Here is a 24,208-nt window from a genome sequence, read left to right as displayed (position 1 = left end):
GGTGTTCTACATGCTAAGCACCTCCTCTACCACTGAGCTACATCCACATTCCTGAAATCTGATGGTTGTCTTTCGTTATTTGATATAAAAATGTATAAACTGCACTTAAGACACTAGTTTTTGGTAATTTCAGACACTGTCCATTTTTTCTTGGTCACAGCTTAAGTGGGCACTCAGGAGACTTCAGTCTTCACAAATATTAATAATCCTAACGATTGACAGGTGGATATGACAAAGCTATGTAATTTTTTTTAATCAGATGTATTTTCAGGGCTTTCCCCTCCCCCCACCATTCTATCTTCTATGGCCTAGGTACAATGCAGTTAGTTAAATACCAAATAATTACCTTTTGGTAATTGTTTTCTGAAGGGGTAGTTTCTTTGGACTTGTATTGTCTTTCTTTTCTTTTTTCGGTACTGGGAACTGAACCCAGGGACATTCTACCTCTGAGCTTTACCCCCAGCCCTATTTTATTCTGTTTTTGGAAACAGGCTCTCACTAAGTTGCGGAGCGTCTCACTGCTTGCTGAGGCTGTCCTCGAACCTGTGATCCTGTCTCAGCTTCCCAAGTAGTAGGACTTCAAGCGTGCGCCACCACGCCCGGCTGTATCTTGCCTTTTTCTGATAAGCACATAAATATAGTAAACTTTGTTTACTGTATTAAAAAAAATAAGTGTTCCCTTACAAAGAATCCAGGGCAGAAATAAACTACCCTGCCACCACCGTCAAGGCTCAGTATGTACGAGCGGGGTTCCACAGTGCCGACCGCGGCGCACAAGGTCACATTTGCAGCAATAATGATCTTGCACACCCTATGCCTTTATTCACACCCAGAGCCTCCACGTGAATTTTTCCCGCACTGGGGGACGCCTGCCTGTAAGTGGAACTAAAAGAAAAACGGAACCAGAGAGGGCGAGGAGAGCGCGGCGGGGGGGGAAAATACTTAAAAAGGTGGAAGGCTCGAGCGGGGTCCCGGGCGCCCCTCCTGCCCGCTCGGCCCGCCGCGGCGGCTCCCGGCCCGCGCGGCCGCCAACCGGCTCGCAGCCTCCGGGGCCGCCGTCCCGCGCGCTCGAGCCCGCGCCGGGCGCACGCGCGGCCGCAGCCTGGGCCGGCCGGCGATGGCGCCCCTCACGCCCCGCGGCCCGCGCGGAGCCCGCCGCCAGCCTGCGCCGCCCGGGGCCGCCGGGACCAGCCTCGCCCGGGCGCCCGCGCGCGGCCGCCCCTGAGCGCCCGCGGCCGCCCGCGCGAGAGCCTGCGGCGGCGGAGGCCGCGCCGCGGAGGCCGGAGGCCGCGAGCGAGGTTCGCCGGGCGGCGGGCGGCGGGCGGGCCGCGGGGGCGGGGCGGCGGAAACTGCCGAGCGCGCCCGAAGGCGCCCGCCGAGGTCCCGGATGTAGTTGGTGGAGCGGCGGCGGCACCGGCGGCGGCGGCGGCGGGCGGCGGACCAGGCGGCGGCGGGCGGCGGGCGGCGGGCGGCGGCGGCGGCGGCGGCGGCGAGCGCAGGAAGGGAAGCGGGGGGCGCCGGGCTCCGGGGCGGCCGGGCGGACGCGTCTGCGGCCCCTCCCCGGGTCCGCGCTGCCGCCGGGCCGTGGGCGCCGCGGGCCGGCCGGGGTGAGCGCCGTGCGGCGGAGGGAGATGGCCCGGGAGCGCCGGCGCCAGTAACGGGAGGCGCTGAGCGTGGCCGAGGCGCCGGGCCGAGAGCCGGGGCCGCCGCCGCCGCGCGCCCGCCCGCCGCCGCCGCTCGCGGCCGCCTCCGCGCCCCTCCGCGCCGCGCGCTCACAGCCGGGCATTGATGGTAATGTATGCGAGGAAACAGCAGAGACTCAGTGATGGGTAAATCGTCTTTTCGTTTCGGCGGGCCGCGGCGCAGGCGGGGCGCGGGGGGTGCTGCTGCTCGTCGGAGCTGGCCGAGCCGCCATTTTTGTTGTGAGCTGCTGGGGCCCGGGCTCGGGCTGGGCCCGGGCTCGGCGGGCGGCGGGCCGGGCCGGGCGGGGGGCGGCGGGCCGGGGCCGGGCCGGGGCCGGGGGCGGGCGCGCTGCCCTCGGAGCCGGCCGCGGGCGCGTGGGGGCCGCCGGTACGTTTGGACCCTCCGCGGGGAGGGGCGGCGAGCGCACCGATTTCTTCTCCCCTCCCCGCCATGTCTCACGTCGCTGCCTTTCTTCCTGTTTTTCAGCTGTCACGACCGGAGGGGGGACTCGCAGCCCTACCAGGTACCGGCCGAGGCCGGGGCGGAGGGATGGAAGAGGCCGAGGGGGAAGGGAGGGACTGCTACGCGAGCGCAGGCTTCGGAAGTCCCTGCAGGCCCTTCGGGGCAACACGCCCGAAACCAGCCCCGCGGGCCCCCAGAATATGTGATGTTGGGTTCCATTAGCGCTCTCCAGCAAGGTTCAGTGACTTAATTTGACAGGTGACCGGAGGAAGTTCCATCTTTTTTTTAGGGAAAATCATTCGCACCCCGGAAGACCTGACTCGGTTATTTAAGTGTGAAGGAATCGATGGGATGCAGTGATAGGTGACTTCGGAGGCATATTTATCTATCGTATTGGGAAACTGAAAATTAATGTAAAAAGTATCTAAAATTAGGTGAGAGGCCTAGGAAAGATAGCTGAGTCGTTCACAGCCTTTAAGTCAGTTGTAAACTTTCTTCCTATATTGTTTTTGGGGCAATTAATTACAAGTGAAAGATGTTGAGTAAGAATTAAATCTTCAGGTTGTGGCCAATTCATTCTAACATAGGTCTAGGCATATAGCTTCCTTTTTATTGCTGCACTTGTTGATTGTAAAGTTTTAAAAATTGAAGCCTCATAAATGGTTAGTAACTATCAGATAACAGAAGCAAAAACTTTCTGCATATAATCCCTTTGGTAAGAGAGCAGGGTTCTAACCTGATCTATCTCTGCTTAGCATAAATTGTGTATAGCTTTGCCTTTTTTTTTTTTTTTTTTTGTACTGGGATTTCTACCTCTGAGCTACACTTTTAGCTCTTTTATTTTTGAAAAAGGGTTTCACTAGGTTGATGAGAATCTCAGTACTTATTGAAGCTTTCTTTGAACCTGTGATCTTCCTGTCTCAGCCTTCCAAGTACTAGGATTACAAGCTTAAGCCACTATGTCAGACTTAAAGCCCCAGTGCATTACATGTCCTCATGCATTTATACATATTAAAGATTAAACCCACCCAGGCCAGCATGTGTGGAGCAGACTGTAATCCCCTTGGGAGCTTGAGGTAGGAAAATCATAGGTTCAAGGCCAGTACCGAGTAATTTAGCAAGATTCTGTTTCAAAATAAAATAGGGCTGGGGGTATAGCTTACTACTTAGTGAGGCTCTCAGCAATTTAGACCTTATTTCCAAATAAAATATAAAATATAGGGCTGGGGGTGCCGCCTGGAGGTAGAAAGCCCCTGGGTCCGCCCCACCATCACTACCAAAAAAAAAAAAAAAAGTGGAATAACCTTGGGTTCAATTTTTAGTAAAATTCTAAGGAATCTGCCTCTAAAACATAATTATCCATTGTGAAAGACTGGTATATTCTGGTTGTCTTTAGATGGGCGTAGAATAAAACTGAATCTTTTTTTTTTTTTTAGGCATTTCAGTAACTTCTGTTATGGTATATTAAAAACATTGCTTATCAGTTTATTTTGACTAATATTATAGCTTAAAATTTTAATCTCACACACTTGAAAGAGCTGTATCTGAAATGCTTTATTTGAATCAGAGCAATGAAGAAACTGCCTGTTTTATCCATAGGTTTGTAGCTACAGTGATGTATGTGCATGTGGAACAGAAGTTGGTTGAGTAGTAATAAGTTCCTAGTTTATTTTTCACTAAACTTCAGTTAGTCTCAGAAAAAGTTTTAGTTGTTTGTGGTACTGGGGATTGAACCCAGGGGCGTTCTACCTCAGAGCTACACCCCAGCCCAATTTTTTATTCTTTATTTTGAAACAGGGTCTCACGAAGTTGCAGAGGGCTTTACTAAGTAGCTGGGCTAGCCAAGAAACTGATCCTCCTTTCTCAAATGCTGGGATTATAAGCGTGTGCCACCACGCCTGGCTTTTTATTTTTTAAGTTTGATATTATCACAAGTCTTACAGTAACTTTTAAAGCACTTAGGTCTTTCCTGAATAAGGGCAGAATTGAAAATAGAAGTTTCAACTTTAATGATAAATTTATAAAACAGTAAATACTCCAAATTTGTTTTTAAATTAGTTTAAGGAATTGCGCTTAAAGTTTTAATTCTTTATTCTTTGGGGGGGGTGATGTTTTACAGGCACTTAAGTATTCATCAAAGAGTCACCCCAGTAGTGGTGATCACAGACATGAAAAGATGCGAGACGCCGCAGATCCTTCACCACCAAACAAAATGCTGCGGAGATCTGATAGCCCTGAAAACAAATACAGTGACACAGGTCACAATAAGGCCAAAAATGTGCACACTCACAGAGTTAGAGAGAGGGAAGGTGGTAAGTGCTTTGCCTTTGAAAGTTTCACTAATATTATTAAATAAACCATAGCTCTCTCAAACAGTAGATGTAGTGACATTTCCAACCTTAGGAAATTACTATGTGGTCATGTCAAGTGTTTATATTAGTTTTTTTTCCATTCATAAAGAAGTGAGTAAAGAAATAAGATACTGACATGAGCATGAACTCTAGTGTTCATATGATAATATGGAATGCGTTTATGTATAGTCTACCAAATGTTAATGATGACATTTTTCTAAGGAAATTATACTTTTTTAAGACTTCACTTTACTCTGTGATCCTTGTTGCTGCTTCAGTTTATTTTCTAAGGGGCTCAGAATCTGTTTCCTAATAAAAGTGATAATTCAAAAAACTATTGGGAGGCTGAGACAGGAGGATCTCAAGTTCTCGCCCAGCCTCAGCTACTTAGTGAGGTCCTCTACTTCAGGAGACCCTGTTGCAAAATAAATAATTAAAATTAGGGCTAGGGGTGTAGCTCAGAGGTAGAATGTCCCTGGGTTCCATTCTCAAAGGCAAAAATAAAAAATAAAAACTTAGGTTTTTCATGTTAGTTCCCAGGTAGCCTTTTGTAATTCATAAACTTCATTTTTGGCTTTTATATAAACAGTTAAAGTTTTATTTTCACATCTTCCAAGGTTTTGTTAATTTTAATTCTATACTGTGGTCATTGAAGTAGTCAACTTTTTTTGTGTGTGTGTGGTACTGGGAATGGAACCCAAGGGCTTTTCTACCTCCGGGCTATACTCCCAGACCTATTTTATACTTAATTTGGAACTGGGGTCTCACTAAGTTGCTGAGAGCCTCATTCAGCAGTTGGGCATGGTGGTGCATGCTTGTAATTCCAGTGCTTAGGAGGCTGAGACAGGAGGATCTCGCAGGTTGGAAATTGGAAATACTCAACTTTTTAAAAGCCTCATTGTTTTTGGACAGTGCTGATACCTTCTCCTGCTTCAAGGTCTTTGTGGTTTGAGGCTGAGAAGTGAATTTTCAAACTGACTGTTAAAAATCTACCAGCATAACATTTCATTTCTCAAGCATACATTTAAGAACAAATTAATTTCCTCAAGGCTATTAACATGTTTATTTTTCCACTGTAAGTTCTCATTGTCCAAGTCAATGACGTTTGAGCTTATTAATTGAAAGCTTCCAAGGAAGCGCAATACATTACAGTATGACTTTTTGCCACCATTGACTTTTAGCTTTTCAATGCTTGTCTTAAAATATCTTGCATCTTCTGATATCCCTCCCCTTTAAGCCTCTTAGGGTTGAACCAGCTTTATTCAGTGTGATTATATGTTGAGAAATATTGGCCTTTATGTACAGGATTGAGGAAATTATTAATGGTCAGAAGATCCTTGGGATGGAGTAGTTTGGATGGTTGGATGGGAGGAAAATATTTCTTTTTTGAATATAGGAATGCAGATGTAGCTTTGAGCTACTTGGTGCAGATAAAACCATATTTGAAAGAATGCCAAGTAGGTTTTTTTTTAAAGGTATTAGAAGTTCTTTGGGTGGCAAAATTAAACTATTGTTTTTGGTTCTGTAATTTAATTTTCTATAGTGTTGCTTATGGCTCAAGATGATACTGTTTATCAAACCACTATTCTGTAGTGCAGTTCATATTGGGCTCTAGCTCTTAAAGGGCAGGTGCTTGTTGTACTATATTGTGCTTATTTGGAAGTTTTGGTGATTCTGACAAAATAGGATATGGTACCTTCTAATGGATAGAGATTCTCAAGATCTTATTTTAGTACTGACCCATTTAATTTTTCCATCCCCAAATCTAGGAGTTTAGATGCTAAAGGAAACTAACTTCTGTAAATGCTTTTCATCCATTTACAGTGAACCATGCCTACAAGTGACATAATCCCAAGGACATTCTGTTGCTTATTTATCACAAATGTTGAGTATCTACTGAGTGCCAGCAGTTGTGTGACACTACTGAGAATTAGGATGAGATTGTTTCTTGGTCTTGAAACTGTTTTTAAGTACTTTGCAGTCTTGCGAGCTAGTGGTGATTGAGCTCGGCTTGCTTTTTCTGCACTTTTTTCTTCAACTTGATTTTCCTTTTATGTACTCAAGGTATTTGTTGGCTTTTATTTTCCTCTTAGATCTTTGCTAAAGTAATACTTTAGCTCCATTTGTAAGAAACGTGTATTTTTCTAGTGTAGTTATTTGCTAAGTTAGGCTCTGCTTTTTTGGTGGTATTGGGGTTCCTGGAAACCCTTCTGCCTCCAGTCTACACTCCCAGACCTATTTTATACTTTTTTTTTTTTTTTTTTTTGAAACAGGGTCTCTTAAGCCAGTGTGACTGGCTTCCAACCTACGTGATCCTCCTGTCTCCGCTTCCCAAGCACAGAGACTACAAGCGTGCACCACCACGCCCGGCTAGGCCCCACTTTTTAAATTTTATTTCAAGATACTTATCTTGTCTTCCTCTGGAACCTTACTAATACTGTACTCCATTCTTGTTTACAGGAATATTTTTATCTCTAATATACCTAGCTGCCACAGTCCTTCATAGTATGAAAGAAAAATATATGATATCTTTAAAGTTCAGGGTATATCTTTTATGTGAACTCTTTACTTAAAATCATAAAATGGAGATTCTTCTCATTAATACTTGGATATTTAAGCTGGGCATAGTGGTACACACTTGTACTTCTAGTACTTGGGAGGCTGAGACAGGAGCATCACAGTTTCATGGCCAGTCTCAGCTACTTAGTGAGGCCCTTGCAACTTAGTGAGACCCTGTTTCAAAATAAAGAATTAAAAAATAGGGCTGGGGTCATAGTTCAAAGGTAGAATGCCCCTGGATTCCATCCCCAGTTCTTTAAAAAAAAAAAAAAATTGGATATGTTGTTGTTGTCATAGCTTGAGGCATATATGTGTGTACTTATGTATGTATGTATCTACAGTTTTGTTGCTAATATGTATTTGGAACTTCAGTTTTTTGAAGTGTATATATTTTATTTTATTGAAGGCATTATGAATTTATATTTTTGCCTTTAAATCCAAATTTGAATACAAGTATTTATATGTATATATAATCAAAGCCACTATAAAAAATCAAATTCAGGTGAGTTGGATTATCTATCTTGGGTATGCATAAGTAGCAACTTATTATTAAAAACATACTATATCATTCGTTGAACTAAAAATTTCTGTTTTTTGTTTTGTTTTTTCAGTACTAGGGATGGAACCCAGGGCCATTCTACCTCCGAGCTGCATCCCCAGCTCTATTTTTTATTTTTTATTTTGAAACAGGGTCTCACTGAATTGCAGAGGACCTAACTAAATAGTAGCTGAGGCTGTCCGTGAACCATGTTCCTCCTGTCTCAGCCTCCCAAATGCTGGGATTGTAAGTGTGCCCCACCACACCCGGCTATTAAAAATTTCTTACTGTTTTCACTTTAGGGTTTTTTAAATTTAATGACTAGTAAATAACTTAATATACTTGCTATGATTCGTAACTTTTTTTGTGGTACTGGGGATATAACCCCAGCTGCATTCTACCTCTGAGCTACACCCCCAGCCCTATCTATTTTATTTTGAAACAGGGTCTAAGTTGTGGTGAACCTGCGATCTTCTGTCTCAGCCTCCCAAATACTGGGATTACAAGTGTGTGGCACCACACCTGGCTTATAACATTAATTTTAAGAGGCAAGGGAGGTCTTATCCCGTAGGATTTATTAAAGGAAACAGATTAATTATAAATTAAAAGATATGTGAAGATGTGAATTACATAAAATGTTTCTTGGTGAAATACGTTTTTATGTACTTTGACCTATTAATTGTTTTAGAGGTTTTTATTTTTATTTTTTTTACAGTACTGAGGATGGAGCCCAGAGGCGTTCTATGTCTGAGCCACACCCCTAGACCTATTTTTTATTCTTATTTTGAAACAGGGTCTCACTAAGTTGTGGCGGGTCTCAGAAGTAGCTGTCCACAAACCGAGATCCTTCTGTATCAGCCTCCCAAGTACTGGGATTATAAGCACGCACCATGTCTGGTTTTTCTCTTACACACACACACACACACACACACACACACACACACACACACACACTCTCTCTCTCTCTCTCTCTCTCTTCTCTCTCTCTCTCTCTCTCTCTCACTCACTCACTCACTCACATTTGTAGAAAACCTGAAGTGCTAATGTCAGAAGACAGAAGCCAATAACATGTGTTTGTTTACCCTGAAGACCATGGCTGACACCCCCTTAGTTGCTTTTTAGAATTCAAATTCCCAAGTCACTCCAGGTTTGTTGTTAGAGATTTTTTTTTAATGCTTTTGTATATTAGAGTCTCACATCATAATGTAGCTCATAGTGAACATATAACCCTTTGTTTAACCAGAAGCCAAAATTTTAAGGTGTAGTCATTTAACTTAAATATAAATATATGTATTTTGCATGTGTGTGTCTTAAGTGGTACTGAGGAATGAATCCAGGTATGTTCTGCCTCCAGTCTACATCCCTGGCCCTTATTTATTTATTTATTTATTTATTTTTTATTTTATTTGTTTATTTATTTATTATTATTATTTTTTTTGATGGTACTGGGGTTCCTGGAAGCCCTTCTACCTCCGGGCTACACTCCCAGGCCTATTTTTATTTTTTTATTTTGAAACAGGGTCTCCTAAGCCAGTGCACGCGGCTGGCTTCAAACCTGTGCGATCCTCCTGTCTCTGCCTCCCAAGCACGGGGATTACAAGCGTGCGGCACCACGCCCGGCCTTATTATTTTTTATTTTGAAATAGGGTCTCACTGAGTTGCTGAGGATCTTATTAAATTGCTAAGGTTGGCCTTGAACCTGCTATCCAGTCTCATCCTCCCATGTCCTGGGATTATAGACATGTACCACAATAACACACTGTTGAGATATATTTTTAAAGACCCATCTGCTATCCAGACTTTAAAAATATAAATATACAGTATAGGTTGAACCTTTGCTTTTATGGGTTTTTACTTTTATTTTCATTTGCAAAATAAGGCAGTAGGGAATCTTTTTAGAGTTTTCCTAGTTCCTACTAAGAATAAAGGGAAATTGCTTTTAGGGAGTTGGTAAGACTATTTTTAAAGATTTTGAAGATTATAGGTATGTAGTGAAGTTTTTGTCTTTAGAGAGATATGGAAATTATTTTTAAACAATTTTTATAGGTTAAACATCCCTAATTTGAGTATCTGAAGTTATGTTGTGTCAGACTAAGGTGCTTATTAGAAAGTTAGATTTGAGATTTTGGATGAGGGATGTTCTACTGGTCTATGGAGATATTCCCCAGATTTCAGAGTCTTGCAAAATCTAGAACACTTCTAATCTAGAACACTTCTGAGTATTTTATATAACATTTGTGTTAACATTTTGAAGGAATTACTCAGTATGGTCCAGTTGGTGATACATTGCAGTTTTTAGTATACCTGTTCACATTGTATAGCAGATGGACAAATTATATGGCTATTCAGATAACTGCATTTTTTATATATTTGCTTTGTTGATAATATTACAAAGTACAATAAAAAAGTTATTTTATCCTCATGTTGACAGTGGAAGGTAGGTAGAACCAATTTTTACAGGTTTACAAAGGGAAAATTTGCTTATAAAAGATGGAACAAAAAGTCAGCTGAGTCTAGAACTTAGTTCTCTATGCTGGTAAATTGCGTAAACTTTAGGTGTATTTAAAGCTTTTGTGGTAGTGTTTATTCACAAATTATAAAGGTATTTTTGCTTTTATCCTCTTTAATATTTTCATTTTCCTCATTGGTTACATCTTGTCTAATTATAATATCAGAGCCAGGGTATAGACATTGGTACCACCTATAGTTCTAGTCAAAATTGTCACATGGTAGGATTTTGAATAAAATTTTTAATATGAAGGCATGCCAAAAATTTCACTTAAGAAGAAGCTCATTCTCTTAGGTACTTGTTCACAAAGAAAGAAACTTGGAAGTTTTCTATAGAATCTAATATTTGGGTTTCAGTAATACTATTGAGTAAATTAAATTTTTTTTTTTTTTAAGGTTGGCTGTGAACCTGCAATCCTTTTTTCTCAGTCTTCCAAGTAGTAGGATTACAAGTGTGTGCCACTATGTTGGGCTGAAAATAGAAAGTAACCTTTCTGTTTGATTCTTGCTTTCTAGTAAGATAAGTAAGCAGAGAGGTTTGCATTGAATTTTTAGTCAGTTTAAAAATTGCAGGAAACAGATACTTAATTTCAAGAGAAACAGTAAGATTGGAAGATTAGCAGTCTTAGCATTTTTCTTAATTTTAGAAAACAGTGTATATGATTTAAACATCTGTGCATGTAAATTGACATTTGAGCATTTGTATCGGGTCACCTATCTTTGAGCTTCTCATCATTACATTTTAGCAGTTTTTAAGACAGTTGTGTTAGATGTAAAATTTCCTGTCTAACATTGCTAGTGGTTTTGGTTCATAAATCACAAAAAGTTTATATATTCTAGTTTGCATCTGTCAGAAGTGTATGATGTTAGTTCATTGTGCAGAAAGGCTGTGGGGTAGTGCATCATTAGGCAGTAATGTTAGTGAAAATGCCAATGAGCTGGCTCATCTGGGACACTGAACTAAGTGGTGGAGCCTCTTATTACAACACAACTTATTTAGGGTTTGATAATCCTATGACAGTTTCCCTTTTAGGGTTTATATAATTTGTAATTTTCAGAGCCCCATTGCATTGTTTCTCATCTTGTCCCTTGGAAATAGAGGAATGAGCATTATTCCTGATATACTGGTGAGATTAAAATCCATTTAAAGATTTTAGTATTTATTTGGAAAGCAGTAGCTTCGTGTAACATTTTGTTTCTACCTTCAAATTAAAGTTCAAAGTATAGCCACTATTCAGTACTTGAAATATAACTATTTTAGTCCTGGCTGCCACCTTACCTTATCTGGATTTTCCAAGAGATCTCTGAATGGTGTTCCTGCTTCCTTTTTGTTTCATACATTTGTTTTCCCTGCACAGTAACCAGTGATCTAATTAAATGTCAGTCAGCCCACATCACTCAGGCTTACAGCCCTCCAGTGACCCCTGGTTACTTAAGTCCCATGAACGGCTTTGTGTAGTCTGGTGTCTATTTCTTCAACATCTTCTACCACTCCTCACCTTGTTTGTGCTTTTATTTGTCCCTGCAGGGAAAAGTTCATTATTGTCTTAAGGCTTATACATTTTGCTTCCCCTTTCTAGGGTCACCTATCTGTATTTCTCTTGGTGTACTCTTTTTTTAAGGTGTACTCATTTTCACTTACCTGCTTAAATGTCACCCTGTCTTGAAGGCCTTCTCTGCTCTGTCTCACCACTCTGAAACAGCCACCCCCATAATTGGCTGTTTTGTCTTCTGCTTTGTTTCTTTTACTCCACTTGGTGTTATTTAGTCATTCTGCTAATGTAATGTGATATTCTTAGTATATTCATAAAATTCACCGTGCTATGAGAACTGCACCATGTGATTTTATGAGAAATGGGATTCGGAAGCTCAGTACTCAAAAAATGTCAGTGAGGAACCTGTTAAAATTATAGCATGGTTTTATTTATGTCAGCTAGTTAAACAATATATTAATATAATAAGTGGCACTTCTTTTTTGGGGGGTACTGGAAATGGAACCCAGGGGCATTCTACCTCCGAGCTATACTCCCAGCCCTATTTTTTATTCTTTATTTTGGAACAGAGTCTCACTGAGTTGCAAAAGGGCCTCACTAAGTAGCTGAGGCTGTCCACAAACAGCGATCCTCCTGTCTCTGCCTCCTAAATGCTGGGATTACAAGCGTGTGCCACCATGCCTGGCCATAAATGGCACTTCTGACGGAGACTAGAGCTTTATTTGTGGAGATGGGCATCCATCGGAAGGGTGATAGCCCCGAAATCAGCTGTAAAGTGATGGAGGGAGGATTGTCTAAAATCAGATGAAAGTCATAACGCTATGAGGATGGATTGACTCATAGTTCATTTGATGAATTGAGATCGCTGGTAGATGTTTGAGTTATATTATCTGTATGCATAGTAAATCCCTGTGCAGTTTGGTTCAGCTGGTATATCTCACAGGTAAAATTGCTTAGAAGTAAGTGGAATTTTGGCATTTTCCTGATAAAACAGTAGTGTTGGAACAGATTTGCACTTTTTAAAATGTGAGAACTGACTACTTTAGTTTTTGTTTGCCTTTTGTGGAATATAAGCTCCACTAGAAAAAGTAGTGAGTTTTTCTATTTTTACCCATGTTTTATTCTTGCTGTCTATAAATAGGCGCTTAACACCTTGTAGCATTATAATAAATGGATAAAGGGGTAGTGAAAAATTATTAGTAGGGAAGGGCTAAATGAGTGATGTGAGGCATGTATGTCTCTACCAACTTTTACCCCATTAAGATATATGACTACAGTGTACCAGTTTTTTAAAACTATTAATAGGATACGTTGTTGTTTCTTATTTCATACATAGTCACATTTTGTGTGTCTAATTGCAACATGTGATTGATGGCTGAATCAGAAACTGCTGTTCAGGAGAATAGAACCACTTTGTTGTCTGTTAGGCTTTACACATGTTCCTCTTTCTTAAAAGAATATATGTTTATGCAATACTGGATCAAAGCCAAGGCCTTGTACATGCTAGGCAAGTGCTCCGCTACTGAGCTGTATCCCCAGCCCTAAAGAAAATTATGTGCCTGATAATCTGCAAAGCAAGGTTGGAATTATTGGATCCTTGAGCCATGGAGTGCTTCTTGTACTAAAATTTTTGTTGGTACTGGTTCATTAGAAAAGCTTAGGGAAGCTGGCATGGTGGCACGTGCTTGTAATCCGCATTTGGGAGACTTGTATTATTTATGAAACAGTTCATCCAGATTTTCAGAAAAATGTGAACCATTGGCTTATAAACTTTTTAAAGAATTGTGAGCATATTTCTGTTAATTTCAAACTAGTATTACCAATTCCTTAGTTAGCCTTCCTTATTAAACCAGTATTATACTTCATAGCAAATCCTAAAACATTATAATCTGAATAATGAAATCACATTTAAAATAATACAGCTCAAACTTATTGATTTCTTACTGTTCTTAAATCATTTCTCAAGCCCCCCTAAATTCTGTCGCGTACATAAAACCTGTACAACCATAAAACCTCTTACATTTGTACTTTCTGTAGTATATTAAACAGAAAAATGAGATTTTTTTTGAGGTGGTGGTTGATGGTCTGTTTACAAAACACATTTAGTATTCTTTTGCCTTTATTAGTCACTCTTAATTATTTTGAATTAGTGGTTCTTTTGTATTGTGATTTTATTCCTAAAGTAACTAGAAGTAACAAAGTCATTTAGTGTCAGGAAAACAATTACCTGGTCAGAGCTTCAACTTATTTTGATAGTTAACTCATTTTGACAGCACTCCATTGCTGTGACCCAAAACACCTGATGATCATAACTTATTGGAAGTTTTATTTGATCACATTTCTGGGTGTTTGAGGTCTCAGTCCATGTTAGGACGGGTCAAATCTGTAGAGTTCAGGGCATGGTGTCAGGAAGCAAAGAGAGCAAGGGGAGAGGAAAGGGGAGCATATATACTCTCCAAGACCAGTGACACCCCCTCATCCCCCCGCCCATCTTTATGACATATTAGATATTACCTCTCTTTAATCCTTTCAGCAACATTTATCAGTGTTAGGCAAGGAAATACATAGCTTCTGTTTTGTTTTAATGATAATGGCAAAAGAATACTACATTGTGTTTTGTAAACAGACCACCCACCACCTCAAAAAATTAAGAAGCTTTTGCTGGTTGGTATTTTTGGTTTTACTGTGCATGTCAAGCATTATATTAAGGGACTACCAGATAAAATTTAAAACTTTTTATAGAAAATGTTGAAGGGCTGGTGTTGCTGCTCAGTGGCTAATACTTTTCTAGCATGCCTGAGGCCCTGATTCATTCTCCTGCACTGGGGGAATAGGAAAAGAAGAAAATGTTACATTTTACAGTCAGAAGTTTGAGAAGGTTCCTTTTTGAGTTTGGCTGTGTATATCTTTCAGAATTGTATGCTGCTTAGAGAATCATTAACTAGACAACAAAAATTTAAAGTTAGAAAATGCCAACTAGAAGAAGTGCTAGATTATTCTTGAGACCTGGATATTTTATTTTGCTGGTTTTTGGAATTTATTACCTCTTGGTTGCTCTGGTTTTTTTTTTTGGGGGGGTTGGGGTAGGGATTGTTTTTCCTTCCTAAAGAACAAAGGTGAATTTTGATAATTTCTACTTTCCTTTCCCAGTAAATGGCATGGGACCCATATAGGAGAAACTTCTAAGTTTTGTACTTTTTCTTTTCAAATATTTGCTTGTGTGTTCTGCCAACCTGTGGTAGCTAAAACTGTCTCTGCCAGAGGCATAGTATAGTATTATGGCATTATTTGGGTAAAAACCTTGGACAAACTTCCTACCAGTGGTCACTTAGTATAAATGCGTATAGGGATAAGGATAGAATAGCAAATAATTCTCTCTGGATTTATTATTAAGCTTTATTAATAAATTGTAGTTAATTAAGATATGAGGTTGAAAATTTTAAGACTTTTAAATGGGGTTTTCATAGTTTAGTGTTTGTATTATGTATGCTTTAAAAATAATATTAGTTATATAAAAAGTGATTTAGTTTGTAACCTTGTAAACCTGAGGTTTGCAAAACTTACTGGTTCTCTTTGTATCTTGGTTTCACTTTATACTCTCTTTTTGTGTTACAGGGGATTGAACTCAGGGGTAGTCTACCTCGGAGCTGTACTCCCAGTCCTATTTTATTTTAAAAATTTTTGAAATGGGTTTGTTAGATGAGGCTGGCCTTGACCCTGCCATTTTTCTTTCTTAGCCTCCCAAGTACTGGGATTACAGGTGTGAGCCACCATGCATGGCTACTCTGCATTATCATCCCTTGTCCTCAGTATTGAGTTTCTTAGATCCTCTCTCTGAAATAGCTCGTGAATCTGCTTGCTTTTTCTAGCTCAGATGATGGTTCTTCTTTGGCATGAATTAAAGAAGTGATATTGTCTTTCCTTTCACAGTTCATTCACGCTACAGCCAGAATGTGTGTGTGTGTGTGTGTGTGTGTGTGTGTGTGCGCGCACACGCGTGGTTTCATGCTCACGCTACTAGGGAATGAACTCAGACATTCTCCCTCTGAGTTATAACTGCATCCCCCACTTTATTGTGATACTGGGGGCTGAGCCCAGAGGCATTTATTTTGAAATAGGGTCTCACTGCCGGGCGTGGTGGCACACGCTTGTAATCCCAGCATTTGGGAGGCTGAGACTGGAGGATCGTGGTTTGCAGACAGCCTCAGCTACTTAGGCCCTCTGCAACTCAGTGAGACCCGGTTTCAAAATAAAGAATAAAAAATAGGGTATGGCTGTAGCTCGGAGGTTGAATGCCCCTGGATTCCATCCCCAGACCCACAAGAAAAAGAAAAAGAAATAGGGTCTCACTAAGTTGCAGAGGGCCTCACTAAGTAGCTGATGCTGGCTGCAAACCTGAGATCATCTTTCTGTCTCAGCCTCCCAAGTATTGTGATTATAAGCATGTGCCATCATGCCTGGCTTTTATATTTTATATTGAAACGATCTTGCTAAGTTATTTTTTGCTTGTTGGCTTTGAACTTGGGATCTTCCTGGCTCAGCTTCCCAGATACTGAGATTACAGGAGAGAACTACTGTGCCCAGTTCAGAATCACCTTTTAGAAAAGCACATTTGTTCATTGTCTTTCCATTGCTCTTAACCTGAAATACAAATATGTCAATATATATTTCTTAACCTGAAATACAAATATGTCAATGCCATCTCCATCTTTTTAAACATTTCCGGCTTTTCTATATGCTTCAGTTCTTTGAAGATGACTTACCTTAGGTATTTGATACATGCTGTTTTCCATCTCCTCTCGTCTCTTTTGCCTGCTATTTCTTGGGCTTCATTTCACAAGTTACTTTTTCCCAGTCCCAGCCTAGGTTGTCTAGCACATCCATTAACTGTTACTGTGGTGATAGTATTACCGTGTCTAAAATTGAGCTGCTTGTTTTTCTCTTCCAAACCTATTTTTCTCAGTCGTCTTCATTTGGCTAAATAGGAACTATAGCCTCCCACTTGTTCAGGTCAGTAATCTGAAAGTCGACCTTCTTTACTAGTCTTTTGCTTTTCTTCCTTCAGTTTTTAAGTCTGTAGGTAGCAGTCAGAGCACACTACTCATCTGCTCAAGCCCTTCTCACATGCTTTCACAGTACTGCCCATAAGTTCTTATGTCAGTTGCCCTTGCCCTATTTCCTCTTTGACCTCAGAGTTCTCTTGGTTGCACTTACTTGCTGAGCAGTTAGTGAGCATTTCAGGTGCCTTCCTACCTCAGTTTTTTTCCTTCTTATTGGATGTCTCAGATATATTCCATCATTTAAGTGTTTTGAAAATGATAAATTTAAATGATGAATAATTATTAAGGAGCAATAAGCTATTGAAGTGGACTAAACAAAAGGATTACAGTGACAAAATGTAACTACATTTTGTATCCAGGGCAGGAACAGACTGTTAAAAATCTTGAGTTCTAAATCTTTATACCCTTCAGAGGTCTTAGTTTATATAAGATACTGAATCTACTGCAGTTACTTAGTGTCTATAGAATTTTTGTGTGCGTTTTTAACAAAAAGAGAATACATACTGTAAAATATACCGCCATTAATCTTATCAATTTTTCAGTGATTTTAGGAAAATTTAGTTCACTCAATATCATAGAAATATTCCCCCCACACACACACACATGAACAGAAACATTGTACCATTGTTCAGAATTTGACATATATGGGTACTTACCTTAGAATGACTTGAGAGACTTAGGAATTTCACACAAAACCAACTGGATGAGAAAACCTCTGGGCAATGGGCCTTAAATGTCTGCACATTTGTCATACTTTCAAACTTGTGTTGATGTATGTAGAAATTTGATAGCTACTTTTTGCTATTATGTGATTGAAATATATAGTAGGATTGAGGAACTAAGAATTGAAACCCACCATGTGAATTGTGGCAGGAGGTCTGGATGGATCAAGTAAAAACTTAAAAAAAACACACAAAATATATTTATACTTTACAAACTAGTTTGTACCCTTGATAAGGAAATATGGGCCCTTGAGGTATTGAGGGATGTGCATTCAACTCTTGATTTGCCTGGAGGACTGGTTCCAGGACATTTCCAGATAACCGCTTAAAACCCTTATATAAAATGGCATAATATTTACATATAATCCGCACACATCCTCCCATGGACTTCAGATAATTTCTTAAGTTACTTTCACTATGTAATAAGCTGTAAAATGCCCTGTAAATATTTGTTTTGCTCTATTGCTTAGGGAGTAATAGCAAGAAAAGTCAGCACATTTAGTGCAGACAGAGTTATCTTTCAACACTTCTCAAATATTTTTAGTCTGTGATTGGTTGAATTCTCAGTTTTGGAGCCCATTTTTTTCTTGAAGCAAGTATAACATTTTTTATTGGACCCACTTGAAGCTCTTAGTATTCATGTGCTTATTAATTCTTAGTGACATCTTGTCACTTGGGGGTTATTCTAGAGAACCTTGGGAATACTCTTTGATTCATACCATAGAAGCACACCTGATCGTACACATTTGTATGAACCCCTGCCTTCTAGGGAAATACCCCTTTGCTACACCTGATTTTTTTAATGTGTTTGTCACAATAATTTTGAACTTTTCTACTTAGTTTTTAGCCTGGAACTGAATTGGGCTATTTTGGGTTACCGAATGTGGTATTTTTTCCCCTACTAGCAATCCTTATGCTCAGCAAAAATTTTGCAACTTTAATTCATTTAATGTATACTGTTTTAGAGTGGAGGTTGCACTAAACATTTGTGGTAATTGTATACTGATTATATTCCAGAAAAGGTGCTAAATCAACACTAGTGTTTGGCTGGAAATGTTTTCATTAACTAGAATAATTACATAAAAGCAGAATGGTGGCTGGGTGTGTTGGTGAACGCTTGTAATCCCAGTACTTGGGAGGCTGAGACAGGAGGATTGCGTAGGTTTGGAGCCAGTCTCAGCTACTTACCTACTTAGTAAGGCTCTTAGCAACTTAGTGAGACCCTGTTTTCAGATAAGATATAAAATAAGTATGGGAGGGTATCCTGGAGGTAGAAAGCCCCCCTGGGTTCCATCCCTAGAACCACCAAAAAAAAAAAAAAAGAAGAAGAAAATAGTGGCTTACTATTCCTGTAGTCCCAGTACTTTGGAAGGGGGCTGAAAAGGAGGATCAGAGGTTTGATGAGAGCTTTAGCAATGTAATGAGACTCTCAGAAATCTAGCAAGACCCTGTTTCAAAAAAGGGCTGAGGGTATATAGCTCAGAGGTAGAATGTCCTTGGGTTCAATCCTCAGTACCACATGAGGAAAAATTTGTTTCCATCTTATTTCAAAATCTTTAAGGTTTACTAAAATACCTGTAGCTTTTTAAATTTTAAATGACTAAGTGAAAAATATCAAATACACTGAAGGTGGTGTGTCCAATGTGATGATTTGATAAATATACACCTTTTTTTTGGGTGGTACTGGGGTTCCTGGAAGCCCTTCTACCTCCGGGCTACACTCCCAGACCTATTTTTGTACTTTTTTTTAATGTGGAAACAGGGTCTCTTAAGCCAGCACGGCTGGCTTCGAACCTGCACGATCCTCTTGTCTCTGCCTCCCAAGCACAGGGATTACAAGCGTGCGCCACCACGCCCAGCTCCAATATATATATATATATATATATATATATATATATATATATATATAATATAAATAAAATTTTGGTACTGGGGGGGTGGAACCCAGGGGCTTTCTACCTCCAGGCTATACTCTCAGACTTCTTTTTTATTTGGAAACAGGGTCTCAGTAAGTTTCTGAGAGCCTCACTAAGTAGCTGAGGCTGGCTTTGAACCTGTGTGATCCTACTGTCTCTGCCTCCCAAGTGCTAAGAGTACAAGCATGCGCCACCACGCCTGGCTAAATGTACACCTTATGTAGTAAACAGAATGCATCAGTCACCTCCTATGCTGTGCATTAGGTCCCCCAGAACTTCATCTTATAACTGAAAGATTGTATCTTTTAATCAACATCCCCCAGCCCAGCCTTCAACCTCCATTCTATTCTCTGCCTCCATGAGCTGAGCTTTAAATTCTGTGAAATAGTGAGATCATACAGTATTTTTTCTGTTATTTTATCATAATGTTCTTCAGGGTCATCAATGTTATGAACAGTAGGATTTTTTTGTGTGTTTTATTTTTATTTTTTTCCAGTGCTGGAGATGGAACCCAGGGGCACCCCCGGCCCTATTTTTTCTTCTTTATTTTGAAAGAGGGTCTCACTAAGTTGCAGAGGGCCTCACTAAGTAGCTGAGGCTGTCAATGAACCTCAGTGCTCCGGTCTCAGCCTCCCCAATGCTGGGATTACAAGTGTGCACCACCACACCTATCCTTTTTTGGTCTGAATATCCAATGTTTCATTGTGTGTGTGCATTACAGTTTATCCATTCACCCATCAGTGAATATTTAGATTGTTTTGTAGTTTGGCTATTGTGAATACATGTGTCCGTGACATGATGTACAAGATAGCTCTTTGAGATTCTGATTGACTTTCATTATATATGTATAAGTGAGATTACTGGGTGGTATGGTACTTCTATTATAGTTTTTTTAGGGGCTTTCATACTATTTCTTGTAAAATATTAATTTATATTTCTATCAACAGAGTATAGTTTTTTCCTTTTCTCTATGGCCTCACCATGGCTTATCTTTAGTCTTTTTCATAATAGCCATCTTAAACATTTGTGAGATAATCATTGTTGTTTTGATTTGCATTTCTAATGATTAGTGATGCTAAGCACCTTTTCATATAGCTGCTGAGTATTTATATCTTTGGAAAAACGTCTATTCAAGCTTTCTAGAAGTTGCCTTTTCATTTATTTGTTTCCTTTGCTGTGCAGAAGCTATTTAGTTTTTGTTTGTTTTTTTAATACGATTGAACCAAGGGCATTCTACCTCCATGCTATACACCCATTTTTATTATTTTAAAACAGTCTTGCTGTGTTGCTGAGGCTGCCCTTTAACCTGCCATTCCCTCGTCATAGCCCCTCAGGTACAGAGATTACAGATATGTTCTACAATGTATGGCCAGAAGCCTTTTGGTGTAATGCAATCTCACTTACTTTTGCTTTTGTTGCCATATCCACAAGATTATTTTGCCAAGGCCAATAGCATGGGATTTTCTTCTATGTTTTCTTTTAGGAAGAAAACCTTACATTTAAGCCTTTAATCCAGAATCCATTTGAGTTAAATTTTGTATATGTTAGAATACAAGGGTCCAATTTCATTCTTCTGCATGTGGATATCCAGTTTTCCCATATAATTTATTGAAGAAACTTTCATTCCCCATTGTGTGCTTTTGGCACCTTTGCCCAAGATCAGTTGACTAGATATTTGTGAATTTGTTTATGCACTATTTTGTTCAATTCATCTTTGTCTCCGTGTAGTTGATAATAGTGTTAAATTAGGGAATGTGGTAGCACCAGCTTTGTTCTTGCTCAGAATGTATTTGGCATCTTTTGTAGTTCCTTGAAAGCTTTAGAATTGTATTTTTCTATTTATTTTGTGAAAAGTACCCTTGGATGTTTGATAGGAATGTCAAGATTATTTAAGTCATAAGTTTGTATCTACTGTAGGTATCTGGCTAGCATTTTTTAGGGAGGATCATATCTGCCCCTAATCTGTTGACACTCTTATCACCTGCTTGCAAGTGTCATAATTGTGTCAGCAGCAGCCAAGGCTTGCAGTTAGAGTGGCAGAGGCCTCCCTAAATGTCCTTCGAGTCTAGCCTCACTCGCTCCTATTCACCCTAGTCTCTCTTTGCCCAGTTCCCTGGTCCCATTTTGCCTGCCGTGTTTTTATCATACTCTCAGGTTCTAGACTCAGAGTGTGGCCTGATCGTGTAAGGAAATACTCCAGGCTCATTCAGGGGCATGGGAAATCTAGGAGTACCCTTCCCTATTAGACTCTAAACCCCATTTGACAACTACCCTATCCCTAACATCTGAAACCTATCCATGTTTTTAGAAATGAACCTGAGTACCTTGTATAATTGAAGAAACACTCTAGTAGGAATAATTTATTTTAGTGCCAGTAAAATCATATATTAGCCAGTGTAATAGCAAAATTATAAAATTGTTAATATTACACAGTATTATTGTTATCACTAGCTGTATACAAAGGATATTTCTAAATGACAGAAATTAGAAAGTAAAGGAATAGCTTCAAATGGTGACAGAATTTAGAAAACTTTCTTTGAGTATGTGTGTTGATTTTTTTTTTTGTTTTGTTTTTTGCAGTACAAGGGGGTTAAACCAGGGCTTTGGGCTTCGTAGGCAAGCTCTCTATTGCTGAGCTAAAACCCAGCTTTTCTTTGGGTGCTTTTTTTTTTTTTTTTTTTTTTGGTGGTACTGGAGATTGAACCCTTTTACCTCCAGGCTATACTCCCAGACCTATTTTTATTTTATTTTATTTGGAAACAGGGTCTCTTTAAGCCAGCAAGGCTGGCTTCGAACCTGCGCGATCCTCTTGTCTCTGCCTCCCAAGTGCGGGGATTACAAGCGTGTGCCACTACGCCCGGCAAGGGTAACTTTTTGATAGATGTTAATACTTTTATGAACATTTGAATCACTTTCTAAGAAACACCTGGGTTTTGGTTTCCTTGTTAAATTTCTACAAGCAAATTCAGTCTTTAGAGGTAAACTTTATGAGGTTATAATCTGCCTTTTCCCCTACTTTCCACTCTGCTTTGTTCTTAATGCTATTTACATGATAGACTTTAGCTGGGTATGGTGATAACATACCTGTAATATCAGTGCTTGAGAGGCTTAGAAAGGAGGATTGCAGGTTTGCAGCCTGCCTCAGCAACTTAATGAGGCCCTGTTTCAAAATAAAAAAATAAAGATGAAATAGGGCTGGGGATGTAGCTCAAACATAGAATATCCCTGGGCTCAATCCCCAGTACCCTACTCCCCCAACTTGTAAAGTGCTTGTTTGAGCAAATGGCTAGTTATGATCAGCCACAAGCAATTAGGGGGCTACACCAGAGGTAGTTGAAGGGAAAAGCACAAGCAGCACAACAAAACAAAATTGATTAAAGTGTGAGCAGTTGCTTTAAACTATCCCTGTGGGAAGTTGAAGACAATATAACTGTTAGTGGCCGTTGAGTTTAATTTTGCCTAAGCAGGAAGCCAGAGTGTTTGAGCCACCATAAGCTAACAGCCTCTATTTTAATCTAAGTTATGTCTAACAATTTACTTTCAGAAATACAAGTTGTAAAAGAAAAGAAAATAGCTGGGCTCTTATGATGGCTCACACCTGTAATCCCAGTCCTTGGTAGGCTGAGACAGAAGGATCCAGGCATGAGGCCAGCCACAACAATTTAGCTAGGCCTGCCATAATTTAGTGAGATCCTGTTTAAAAAAATATAGAAAGGACGAGCCGGGCGTGGTGGCTCATGCTTGTAATCCCTGCACTTGGGAGGCTGAGACAGGAGGATCGCACAGGTTCGAAGCCAACCTCAGCTACTTAGTGAGGCTCTCAGCAATTTAGTGAGACCCTGTTTCCAAATAAAAGTAGAAAATAGGTCTAGGAGTATAGCCCAGAGGTAGAAGGCCTCTGGGTTCCACCCCCATTACCACCAAAAAATAAAAAAATAAATAAAAAATAAAAATATAGAAAGGAGTTGGGAGGTATAGCTCAAAAGTAGAATGTCCCAGTGTTCAATCCTGAGAAACACAAAAAACAGTAGTTTTATTTAAGTAAACCAACCTGTATATGTTCAGTAGTTTTCACCTTGTCCCTCATTGTTGTATTTCAATATGTCAACTTAAAATTTTATTCATGAAAGCAAGGAAAAAATCTGAGATTGCTTCAGAATTAATAAATCCGGTACACCCAAGAAGTTTAAAGAATCCCATCTCGGTAAAGATGCTTTCCTGCTGGGCATGATGGTGCATATATAATCCCAGTACATGGGAAGCTGAAACAGGAGAATTACGGGTTCGAGGACAGTGTTGGCAACGTTGAGAGAGTCTGCAGTGTAGTGAGACCCAGTTTCAAAAACAAAAAATAAAAAGAATTGGGAATGTAGTTTAGAAGTAGGATGCCCCTGGGTTCAATCCTTTCTCCCAAGATTGGAGCATATATTTTTGTGTATTTGTAGGCATTTTAGTTGATGGAATTTGCAAGTACTTGGAAATCAAGTATTGTAGAAGTCAAGTACTACTTCAGGTCCTTTTAAAAAGTTAGTGATGAAAAAAATCCTAGGATGACAAATGTACTTCATACAAATCAACTCAGCTGAAATTGTTAATATAGTGAGGTGTGTAATATACCAGTTTTCGAGGACATGTGGTGGTTTTCATGAGATACTGATATAGCACAGAGGTACCAATTTTTGCCAGACACTTAGTTTTTGTAGACAACTTTGTCCTCAGGAAGGAATCTTGATATTTTTTTGGGAGAGACAGTAAAATTTAATAATATAATAAAAGGGTTGGAGATAAGTGCTGCCTTAAAAAAAACTGAGTAAGCAGAAATATGGTATTCTTGGGAATTGAAGTTAGGAGTTTCTATTTTCTTTTTTTCTTTTGAGGTACTGGGGCTCCTGGAAGCCCTTCTACCTCTGGGCTGC

General features: G+C 40.0%; 1 protein-coding gene across 3 annotated transcripts in view; it reads left to right on the top strand.

Moving 5' to 3' along the window:
• Window positions 1-1,788: 1,788 nt before the first annotated feature.
• The window catches only part of WAC (WW domain containing adaptor with coiled-coil), a gene marked incomplete at both ends in the record, with an annotated part of 63,677 nt that continues 41,257 nt past the window's right edge, over window positions 1,789-24,208 (top strand). For 2 of the 3 annotated variants that reach the window (XM_080716923.1, XM_080716922.1), the window contains 3 exons: window positions 1,789-1,829; window positions 2,170-2,206; window positions 4,265-4,457. In XM_080716923.1, the coding sequence (XP_080573049.1) occupies window positions 1,789-1,829; window positions 2,170-2,206; window positions 4,265-4,457 (271 nt within the window). Of the gene's footprint in view, window positions 1,830-2,169; window positions 2,207-4,246; window positions 4,458-24,208 lie in introns of all 3 variants that reach the window. The other variant, XM_080716921.1, reaches the window with a different exon arrangement.

The sequence above is a fragment of the Muscardinus avellanarius genome (genome assembly GCF_963383645.1).
Source record: "Muscardinus avellanarius genome assembly, chromosome: 20".
Classification (NCBI taxonomy): domain Eukaryota; kingdom Metazoa; phylum Chordata; class Mammalia; order Rodentia; family Gliridae; genus Muscardinus; species Muscardinus avellanarius.
The sequence above is the reverse complement of the archived record's forward strand: the minus strand, read 5'-3'. Positions and strand labels throughout refer to the sequence as shown.